Source organism: Hemitrygon akajei, chromosome 4 (genome assembly GCF_048418815.1).
Source record: "Hemitrygon akajei chromosome 4, sHemAka1.3, whole genome shotgun sequence".
Lineage (NCBI taxonomy): Eukaryota > Metazoa > Chordata > Chondrichthyes > Myliobatiformes > Dasyatidae > Hemitrygon > Hemitrygon akajei.
In genome coordinates, this window is record NC_133127.1 from 132290873 (window position 1) to 132303162 (window position 12290).

At 42.2% G+C, this 12290-nt stretch overlaps 1 protein-coding gene across 6 annotated transcripts in view; it reads right to left on the reverse strand.

The window, feature by feature from the left end:
* cep295 (centrosomal protein 295) overlaps positions 1–12290 on the reverse strand; it is a 107552-nt gene that overhangs the window by 65585 nt on the left and 29677 nt on the right. For 5 of the 6 annotated variants that reach the window (XM_073043337.1, XM_073043338.1, XM_073043339.1 and 2 more), the window contains exon 10: positions 2392–2652. The exons of the other annotated variant lie outside the window; for it this stretch is intronic. In XM_073043337.1, coding sequence (XP_072899438.1) covers positions 2392–2652 — 261 coding nt within the window. The remainder of the gene's footprint in view (positions 1–2391; positions 2653–12290) is intronic. 6 annotated transcript variants of the gene reach the window in all.

The following is a 12290-nucleotide window of genomic DNA, read 5'->3' on the forward strand; positions in this document are numbered from 1 at the left end:
GTGAAGCATCTCCACAGCATGATACTGCCACCACAATGCTTCACGGTAGAGATGGTGTGTTTTTGATGATGTGCGGTGTTCAGTTTACACCGAACATTGCATTTAGTCCGATGGCCAAAAAGCTCAATTTTGGTTTCATTAGACCTTTAAACCTTCTGCCAGCTGACTTCAGGGTCTCCCATATACCTTCTGGCTAACTCTAGCCAAGATTTCATGTGAGTTCCCCCCCCCCCCCCCCCAACAGTGGCTTTCTCTTTGTCATCTTCCCCATAAAGCTGTGACTGGTGAAGCACCTGGGCAACAGTGGTATGTGCAGTCTCTCCCTTCTCAGCCACTGAAGCTTGTAAATCCTCCGGAGTTGTCATAGGTGTCTTGATGGCCTCCCTCACTAGCCACCTTCTTGCATGGTCACTAAGCTTTTGGGACGGCCTGCACCAGGCAGATTTACAGCTGTGCCATATTCTTTCCATTTCTTGATGATTGACTTCACTGTACTCCAAGGGTTATTCAGTGACTTGGAAATTTTCTTGTATCCATTTCCTGACTTGTGCTTTTCAATATCCTTTTTGCTGAGTTGCCTGGAGTGTTCTTTTGTCTTCATGGTGTCGTTTTTGCCAGGATACTGACTCACTAGCAGTTGGACCTTCCAGATACAGGTGTACTTTTACTACAGTCAACTGAAACACTGACTGCAGTCTCCAAAATCAGATCTCAATTTAATGAATTATGTGACTTCTAAAACCAATTGGCTGCATCAGTGATGATCTGGTGTGCCATATTACGGATGGGGGCAGGTGAACACTTATGCAATCAATTATTTTGTATGTTATATTTGTAATTAATTTATATCACTTTGTAGAGATGTTTTCATTTTGACATGAAAGGGATAGTCAGCATGACTTTGTGCATGGTAGGTTGTGGGTAACCAGTCTTGTAGAGTCTTGAGAGCAGGTTAAGAGGGAAGTTAATAAAGGCAGTGGATGTTGTCTACATGGACTTCAGCGTAGCATTTGACAAGGTCCCACATGGGACGTTGGTCAAGATGGTTCAGTCACTTGGCATTCAATATGAGATAGTAAATTAGATTAGACAGCGGCTTTACGGAAGAAGCCAGCGTGTGAAAGTAGATGGTTGCCTGTGACTAGTAATGTGCCACTGGGATCAGTGCTGGGCCCATTGTTGTTTGTCATCTAAATCAACAACCTAAATGATAATGTTGTAAACTCGATCAGTAAATTTGGAGATGACACTAAGATTGGGGGTGTAGTAGGTAGTGAGGAAGACTGTCAAAGCTTGCAGAGAGATATGGACCAAGTGGAAAAATGGCAGATGGAATTTAATGCAGATAGTGTGAAGTGTTACACTTTGGGAGGACCAACCAAGCCAGGCCTTACATGCTGAGAGGTAGGACACCGAGGAGTGTGATAGAACAGAGGAATGTGGGAATATAGGTACATAACTACTTAAAAGTAGTGTCACAGAGAAATAGGGTCATAAAGAAAGCTTTTGGCACATTGGCCTTCATGTCTTGAGTAAAGGAGTTGGATGTTATATTAAAATTGCATAAGACGTTGGTGAGGTGTAATTTGGAGCATGGTATCCACTTTTGGCCACCTAGCTACAAGAAAGATGCAAGAAAGATTGAAAGAGTGCAAAGAAATTTTACAAGGATGCTGCTATGGCTTAAGGATCTGAGTTACAGGGAAAGGGTGAATAGTTTAGGATTTTATTCCCTAGAATGTGGAAGATTGACAGATTTGATAGAGGTATACAAAATTATGAGGGTATAGGTAGAATAAATGCAAGCAGACTTTTTCCATTGAGGTTGAGTGAGACTACAACTAGTGGTCATGGGTTAAGGGTAGAAGGTGAAAAGTTTAATAAAATATGAGCGGGAACTTCTTCACTGAGAGGGTGGTGAGAGTGTGGAATGAGCTGCCAGTGCAAGCAGTCGATTTTAATATTTAGAGAAATTTGGATAGGTACATGGACGAGAGGGACATGCTGGGCTATGGCTTGAGTGCAGATCAATGGGATTAGGCAGATTAATAGTTTGGCACAAACTACATAGGCCCTTCTGTGCTGTAGTGTTCTGAGGACTGCAGCAGTTCAAGGCAGCAACTCACCATCACCTTCTCGAGGACAACTAGGAATGGGGAATTAAATATTTATTCAGCCTCTCATGCCCAAATCACTTCAATGAAAATTTAAATCATACAAAATATCAACATTTTATTGTTAAAGGTAATTATATTCAAACAAGCTTAGATTTAGATCTACATCAATTTAAATTTATTCAGTGTTGGAAGGCTATATTAGGTTTAGATGGAAGCTTTGATGAAGATGAAATCTCAAAAGAATCTTGGAGTTTTTTTTTGAAAAAAGACTTACAATTATTATCAGGGAGCACTGAACATACTTCTGGCCGTTCTTCACTTAAATTTGCATTGCTCGTAGATTCAGCCAAAGTTGTTTGTTTGGATTCTTCAACAGTTATGGAACCAGAGTTAATGGTCACTTCTTCATTTACACTATTAGATTCAGATCTTGTCACACAATGGTCTTTTTGCTTCCTTATCTTGGTAAGGAGTTTCATCAAGGCAGCTTTAGAAGGGCTTGCAGAGGACTGACTAGGCAGAATTAAAGGTGAAACTTGACAGGAAAAAAAAGTGTAAAACTGGTTACAGTGTGTAAACAAATCCTGACTTTTATTCCATTCACTTATTGTATTGAAAATTAAGCAAAAATTGTTCCAAAAATAATACTGGAGTACAAAACAAGAATACGCACATATGGAAGAAATAAACGATCACAACATTAATACTTTTCATTGTTCTTTACTACATTATGTTGTAAGAAAAAGTTTGCAAACCCTTTGCAAATACCTGGTTTTCTGCATTAGTTACTCATAAAATGTGGTCTGATCTTCATCTGTCACAATAATAGACAAACACAATCCGTCTAAGCTAGTAACACACAAATAATTGTACTACTTCTCATCAATACTGAGTACATCATTTAAACAATCACATTTTTTTCAAAAAGTATGTGAACCTCTGGGGTAATAACTGCCACAAAAGCCATTTGGAATCAGGTATTCCAATCAATGAATGGTGAAAGAGGTGAAAAAGAACCCAAGAGCAACAGCAAAAGACCTGCAGAAGTCTCTAGAACTTCCTAAAATCTCTGTTCATATGTCCACAAGAAAAACACTAAACAAGAATGGAAAGATACCACGGCTCTCCAAAGAAAAACATTGCTGCACTTCTTAAGTTTGCAAAAGACTACCTGAATGTTCCACAATGTTTCTGGTACAATGTTCTGTGGACAGACGAGACAAAAATTGAACTTTTTGGCAGAAATGCACACTGCTACATTTGGAGGAAAAAGGGCACTGCACACCAACACCAAAACCTTATCCTAACTGTGAAACATGGTGGAAGGAGCATCATGATTTGAGGATGCTTTGCTCTCGGAGTCTGGACAGCTTGCAATTATTGAGGGAAAAATGAATTCAAAATTGTATCAAGACATTTTACAGGAGAATGTCAGGGTATGGTCCAGTCACCTGATTCATAATAGAAGTTGGATGATGCAACAAGATAATGATCCGAAACACAGAAGTAAATTGACAACAGTGGTTTAAAAAGAAGAATCTTCATGTTTTGGAATGGCAATGTCAGAGTACAGACCTTAATCCAATTGAGATGCTGTGGCATGAACTGAAGAGGGTTGTTCATGCAAGGTATCTCAGAAATATTGATGAACTGAAACAGTTTTGTATGTAGGAATGGTATAAAATTCCCCCTTGGCAAGCCTGATCAGCAGATACAGGAAATGCTTGGTGGCCTCTAATACAGATAAAGCCAAATAAGAACTGTACTCATTCTCTGCCTAGACCTGTTGTGGCCTATCAGACTCCATATCAAATTCCACAACTTTCAGTAACTCACATTTTCTGGCCATATCAGAACAGGTTAGGTCATGCATTTGTTATATTGGGTCAGTTTTTATTCCCACACCACCACAAACCCATCTGATTGGCATGTCCTAAAGCCTTGCATGTCACAACTTTTCCATTTATTTCTGTGTTCCAACTCTCTAGATGACATCACTTCACAGCTTTATGAACAAAGGAATGCATTTTCTCTCCCTAACTGCCCCCAATAATTTACCGACCAGATGACTGTTTACTGCTTACCCTTGGGCAATCTTAGCCTCATCATATCAGAGATATTCCCTTTGTTCTATCCCATAGACCCTACAACTTGATACTTACTTGCTCTACTTCACAGTTCTAACAAAGCTGACCTGATGAGTTATTACAGCAATTTTGTTTGTAGACCACAAGACACAGAAGCAGAATCAGGCCATCTGGCCTATTGAGTCTGCTCCACCATTCAGTCATGGCTGATCCTTTTTTTTTCTACTCCTCTTCCTCAACCCCAGTTCCCGGCCTTCTCCCCATAATCTTTGATGCCATGTCCAGTCAAGGACTTTTCAATCTCTGCCTTAAATACACCCAACGACCTGGCCTCCACAGCTGCATGTGACAATAAATTCTACAAATTCACCACTCTTTGGCTGAAGAAATTTCTCCACATGTTTGAAAGGGCACCCCTCTATCCTGAGGCAGTGCCCTCTTGTCCTAGACTCACCCACCTTGGGAAACATTCTTTCCACATCTACATTGTCTAGTATCTTTCAACACTCGAAAGGTTTCAATGAGATCACCCCCTCAATCCTTCTGAATTCTAGTGAGTACAGACCCAAAGCCATCAAACGTTCCTCGTATGATAATCCTTTCATTCCTGAAATCATCCTTGTGAACCTCCTCCAGAACCTCTCCAATGCCAGCACATCTTTTTTTAAGATGAGGGGCCCAAAAATGTTCACAATACTCAAGGTGAGACCTCACCAGTGCCTTTATAAAGCCTCAGCAATACATCTTTGCTCTTGTATTCTAGACCTCTTGAAATGAATGCTAACATGGCATTTGCCTTCCTCACCACTGACTCAACCTGGCAATTAACCTTCAGGGTTTTCTGCACAAGGACTCCCAAGTCCCTCTGCATCTCAGATTCCTGGATTTTCTCCCCATTTAGAAAATAGTCCACACATTTATTTCTACTACCAAAGTGCATAACCATGCATTTTCTAACATTGTATTTCATTTGCCACTTCCTTGCCCATCCTCCTAACCTGTCCAAGTCCTTCTGCACCCTACCTGTTTCCTCAACACAACCTGCCCCTCCACCAATCATAGAACATAGAATAGTACAGCACAGTACAGGCCCTTTGGTCCACAATGTTGTGTCGACCTTTAAACCCTGCCTCCCATATAACACCCCCCACCTTAAATTCCTCCATATACCTGTCTAGTAGTCTCTTAAATTTCACTAGTGTATCTGCCTCCACCACTGGCTCAGGCAGTGCATTCCATGCACCAACCACTCGGAGTAAAAATACCTTCCTCTAACATCCCCCTTGAACTTCCCACCCCTTACCTTAAAGACATGTCCTACTGTATTGAGCAGTGATGCCCTGGGAAAGAAGCGCTGGCTGTCCACTCTATCGATTCCTCTTAATATCATCTGCAAGCCTGGCAACAAAGCCATCTAATTCCATCATCTAAATCATTGACATAACAGCATAAAAAGAAGTGGTCCCAACACCAACCCCTGCAGAACACCACTAGTCACTGGTAGCCAACCAGAAAAGGATCCTTTTATTCCCACTCGCTGCCTCCTACCAGTCAGCCAATACTCTAACCATGTTAGTAACTTTCCTGTAACACCATGGGCTCTTAACTTGGTAAGCAGCCTCATGTGTGGCACCTTGTCAAAGGCCTTCTGAAAGTCCAAATATACCACATCCACTGTATCCCTTTTATCTATCCTACTTGTAACCTCCTCAAAGAATTCCAACAAGTTTGTCAGTCCACCACCTCATCCTTAACAACTGACTCCAACATCTTCCCAACCACTGAGGTCAGGCTAACTGGTCAATAATTTCCTTTCTGCTGCCTTCCTCCTTTCTTAAAGAGTGGAGTAACATTTGAAATTTTCCAGTCCCCTGGCACCATGCCACAGTCCAATGATTTTTAGAACCATAGAACATTACAGCACAGTACAGGCTCTTCAGCCCTCCATGTTGTGCCAACCCATATAATCCTTAGAAAAAAGTACTAAACCCACACTACCCCATAACTCTCTATTTTTCTTTCATCCATGTGCCTGCCCCAGAGGCTCTTAAATACCCCTAATGTGTTAGCCTCCATCACCATCCTTGGCAAGTCATTCCAGGCACTCACAACCCTCTGTGTAAAAAAAACTTACACCAATGTCTCCCCTAAACTTCCCTCCCTTAATTTTGTACGTATGCCCTCTGGTGTTTGCTATTGGTGCCCTGGGAAACAGGTACTAACCATCCACCCTATCCATGCCTCTCATAATCTTGTAGACCTCTATCAAGTCCCCTCTCATTCTTCTATGCTCCAAAGAGAAAAGTCCCAGCTCTGCTAACCTTGCTTCATCTGACTTGTTCTCCAAGCCAGGCAACATTCTGGTAAATCTTCTCTGCACCTTCTTCATAGCTTCCACATCCTTCCTATAATGAGGTGACCAGAATTTTGTCAGATCATTTCTAATGCCACCACAATCTGTAACACTACCTCTTTCAGAACCCTAGGGTGCAGTTCTTCTGGTCTGGGTGGCATGTACCTTTAGGTCCTTTAGCTTTTTGAGCACCTTCTCTCTTGTAACAGTAACTGCACCCACTTCTCTTCCTTTACACACTGCAACATCAGGCTTACCACTAGTGTCTTCCACGGTGAAGCCTGACGCAAAATACTCATTTAGTTCATCAGCCATCTCCTTGTCCCGTTATTATTTCTCTTGCCTCATTATCTAGCAGTCCTATATCCACTCTCATTTCTCTTTTATTTTTAACATACTTGAACAAACTTTCACTATCCACTTTGATATTATTTGCTAGTTTGCTTTCATTTTTCATCTTTTCCCTTCTTCCCAATCCTCTATCTTCCCACTAATTTTTACTTTGTTATATGCCCTTTCTTCTGTTTTTACAATAGCTTTGACTTCCCTTGTCAGCCACAGTTGTACTATTTTACCATTTGAGTACTTCATTTTTGGAATACACATGTCCTGCACCTTCCTCATTTTCCCCAGAAATGCACACCATTACTGCTCTGCTGACATCCCTGCCAGCAGCTCCTTCCCAATTTACTTTGGCCAACTCCTCTCTCATACCACTGTAACTTCCCTTACTCCACTGAACTACTGCTACATAAGACATTACTTTCTCCCTATCAAATTTCAAGTTGAAGTCAATCATATTGTGATCACTGCTTCCTAAAGGTTCTTTTACCTTACGTTCCCTAATCGCCTCTGGTTCATTACATAACACCCAATCCAGTATATCTGATCTCCTAGTGGGCTCAATGACAAACTGCCCTAAAAAGCTATAGAACATTGCAGCACAGAAACAGGCCTTTTGGCCCTTCTTGGCTATGCCGAAACATTTTTCTGCCTAGTCCCACTGACCTGCACCATATCCCTCCAAACCCCTCTCATCCGTATACCTGTCCAAGTTTTTTTTTTAAATGTCAAAAGTGAGTCTGCATTCACTTCATCTGGCAGCTCATTCCACACTCCCACCACTCTCTGCGTGAAGAAGACCCCCTAATGTTCCCTTTAAACGCCTATCTCTTAGGCATTCAACAAACTCACTTGAGATCCATTACCAACCTGATTTTCCCCAATCAACCTGCATGTTAAAATCTCCCATGACTACCATAACATTGCCCTTTTGACTCATCTTTACTATTACCTGTTGTAACCTGTGTTCCACCTCCCAGCCAATGTTAGGAGGCCTGTATATAACTGCCATCAACAGCCTTTTACCCTTGCAGTTTCTCAACTCAACCTACAACAATTCACCATCTTCCTATCCTATGTCACATCTTTCTACTGATTTGATGGCATTTTTTTTTAAACCAGTAGAGCCACGCCACCCCGTCTACCTTCCTATCCCGCCAATACAACGTGTAAACTTGAACATTCAGTTCCCAACTACAACCATCTTTCAGCCACGATTCAGTGATGGCCACTACATCATTGCAACAAGATCATCTACCTCATTTCTTATACTACGTGCATTTAGATACAACACCTTGAGTACCGTATTTGCTATCCTTTCTGACTCTGCATTGCTAATGATTTGATACTCAGACTGTTAGCTGCAACTAAGTCCCATCACCTGGCCTGCCCTCCCTGACAATCTGACTGCAAGCTATTTTTACTTTTTTACCATCCATCCTTTCCTGAGTCCCTTCACTCCAGTTCCCACCCCCTTGCCAAGTTAGTATAAAACCCTCCCCAACAACTCTAACAAACCTGCCCACAAGAATAATGGTCCCCCTTGGGTTCAGGTACAACCTGTCACTTTTGAGCAGGTCATACCTCCCCAGAAGAGATCCCAATTATCCACGAACCTGAAGCCCTGCTCCCCTGCACCAGCTTCTCAGCCATGTATTTACCTGCCAAATCATCCTGCTTCTACCCTCACTGGTGCATGCCATAGGCAGCAATCCAGAAATTAATACCCTGGAGGTCCTGCTCCTCAGCTTTCTCCCTTGTTCTCTAAATTCTGTTTTCAGTACCTCATTGCTTTTCCTTCCTATGTCATTGGTACCAATATGTACCAAGACATCTGGCTGCTCCCCCTCCCTCTCCAAAATGTTGTAAATGCGATCTGAGACATCCCTGATCCTGGCACCTGGGAGGCAACATACCATCCGGGTGTCCCGCTCATGTCCACAGAATTTCCTGTCTATTTCCCTCACCATCAAGTCCCCTTTCACTACCACTCCCTCCTTCTCTTCTGCACCATGGACCCATGCTTGGTGCCTGTAACCCAGTTGACCAGGCATTCTCTCGGGAGGTCATCCCCCACAAAAGTATCCAAAGCGGTATACTTGTATTTGAGGGGAATGGCCACAGGGGTGCTCTGTTCTAGCTGTCTATTTCCATTTCTCCTGGCGGTCACCCAGCTACTCTCCTCCTGCAACTTCAGGGTGACTACTTTCCTGTAACTTTGATCAATTATATCCTTGCTCTCCCGTATAAGCCGAAGATGATCCAGTTGCTGCTCCAGATCCCAATTTTTAATTCCTACTTCCAATGGTTTTTTTTGCTTTTCACAAGCTGATCAGTTTGTGCTGTTTCAGCATTAGCTTTGTGAAAAGAGGATGATTCCCTCAACATCTTCATTAAGTTACTGAATTTGCATATTAACTGCTGACTACCCTTTCCACAGAATGCCAATAACAATTAGCAGTATAAGAAACATTTCGATTGTGATAATTACTGAGCAGTTACTTGACAGAATAAAATCTGTTTCAAGTTCCAAAGTGATGCAAGATTTTTTAAAAACATTCTTTTGATTTCTACATAATCTATACTTTCCTTTTCACCATTTCTACTCCTCTAATCGAGAAGACATTAACTTAAGATGAATTAATTTCCTTTTTGAAATTCTCAGTTGTTTCACTTTGGTTTAGAATATATCATGTTTGCCCCATTTTTCATCACTGTCCCATGCCGCCCAAGCTATACCCCTTTCTGGCTAACATTCCCAGCACCTTTGAATGTATTCCATTTTTTTTTTAAATAACATCTAAATGTGTATGAAGAAATCATGTCACAAGGTGTTTGGCACAGGCAAAATCCCTGCCAGAACACTATAAATTATTTCATTCAAGTATTTTAGAGTGTTATGTACCCCTAGGGTTCATTTATTCTGTGGACTGTCACTTTAAAATGCCAGGAGAATGAGACTGACTTTTGGACATTTGGAGTTCTGCTGACTGCAGAGTTGCTTGGTTACCATGATGGAGAGAGGTGGAGTTATTTGATGGACAATCAATGTTATGGTTTCTCTGCAACACACACAAAATGCTGATGGAACGCAACAGGTCAGGCAGCATCTATAGGGAAAAGCACTGTCGATGTTTCAGGCCAAGACCCTTCGTCAGGACTAACTGAAAGGAAAGATAGTATTTGATTTGAAAGTAGGAGGGGGAAGGAGAATATGCGAAATGATAGGAGAAGACTGGAGGGGGTGGGGTGAAGCTGAGAGCCGGAAAGGTGATTGGCAAAAGGGCTACAGAGCTAGAAAGGTGGTCTGCAGCTTGCTTACTTTTTACAAGGACAGACACAGACACACAGAGACACAAGCTCAGAGTTAAGATGGATTCGGTCAATGGAAGACAACAGTGAGTCGGTCACTGGTTTAAACTTTCAGTAGCCCAAAAGGGCTGAGTTGAGATCAAACCTGAGTATTGATAAATGACTCTCACAGGTTTGCTGCAACTAGAAGTTTGCAGAGAAGAGAGGAGAGATAAGTTTGAAACAGAAGAAACCTAGTGACAAAGAGATCACTGTTTAGACCCTCTCCAAGTAGCCCATGAGGGTGAGTTTGTTTCCGTTCCAACAGAAAAGTGTGTTTGTCATTTAGTTAATCCACAGGAGTGAGTTCTCTGGTGAGGGGAAAACCTTTGGGAATACCACATGTGTGTTTACCCCTTTGTCTGGGTGTGGTACTTCAACTGAAGAAAGGCACCCATGGCAAATCACTGTTGGAGTTATTTTGCATGTCGTGGAACTGGATAAGTGGCCATCACATTGTGTGATTGGAGTAACCTTGTGGAATACACCGGTGTGTCGACCCTTGCCTGGGCGGTGGTTCCCTTGAAGGTGGTCCCCTTTGTGATAAGCTACTGTTGGTGATAATCCATACGTGGATTCTGTTTGAGCATCCTGTGGCCACCACTTTGAGATGTCCTGTAGCTGAATTCCAGTGTAGTACCACTTGTGTTGAAAGGAGATTCGTTGAAGATCACTGTCGGTGATATTTCGTGCATGGAGTGCAACAACTTCAGAGATAAAACCTACTGCTCTTGTTATTTTGCATTGCTGTCGTGGAATACGCGAAATATCGACGCAAGTGCCTTCTCACAACATTCGCCTTTGGATTACAAACATCTCGCATTAACTAACTTGTGCATCTGAACTGAACTTTTCTTACACACCATCGTAAGACTATATCACTTACCACCTGAGCTTGAAGTAGTTTGGGGATTTATATATTTAGACCATAAGACAAAGGAATAGAAGTCGGACATTCGGCCCATCAAGTCTGCTCCGCCATTTTATCGTGAGCTGATCCATTCTCCCATTTAGTCCCACTCCCCCGCCTTTTCACCATAACCTTTGATGCCCTGGCTACTCAGATACCTATCAATCTCTGCCTTAAATACACCCAATGACTTAGCCTCCACTGCCGCTGTGGCAACAAATTCCACAGATTCACCACCCTCTGGCTAAAAAAATTTCTTCGCATCTCTGTTCTGAATGGGTGCCCCTCAATCCTTAAGTCATGCCCTTTCTTACTAGTGCCACATCCACTCTGTCCATGCCTTTCAACATTCAAAATGTTTCTATAAAGTCCCCCCTCATTCTTCTAAACTCCAAGGAGTACAGTCCAAGAGCGGTCAAACGTTCCTCATGTTAACCCTCTCATTTCCAGAATCATTCCAATGAATCTTCTCTGAACCCTCTCCAACGTCAGCACATCCTTGCTTAAATAAGGAGCCCAAAACTGCACAGTACTCCAAGTGAGGTCTTACCAGTGCCTTATAGAGCCTCAACATCACATCCCTGCTCCTATACTCTATTTCTCTAACATTGCATTCGCCTTCTTCACCACTGACTCAACCTGGAGATTAACCTTAAGGGCATCCTGCACGAGGACTCCCAAGTCCTGTTGCATCTCAGAACGTTGAATTCTCTCCCTATTTAAATAATAGTCTGCCCGTTTATTTCTTCTACCAAAGTGCATGACCATATATTTTCCAACATTGTATTTCATTTGCCACCTCTTTGCCCATTCTACCAATCTATCCAAGTCTCTCTGCAGACTGTCTGTTTCCTCAGCACTACCAGCCCCTCCACCTATCTTTGTAGTATCAGCAAACTTAGCCACAAAGCCATCTATTCCATAATCCAAATAGTTGATATACAACGTAAAAAGAAGCGGCCCCAACACCGACCACTGTGGAACACCACTGGTAACTGGCAGCCAACCAGAATGGGATCCCTTTATTCTCACTGTTTCCTGCCAATCAGCCAATGCTCTATCTATGTATGTAACTTTCCCGTAATTCTATGGGCTCTTATCTTGTTTAGCAGCCTCATGTACGGCACCTT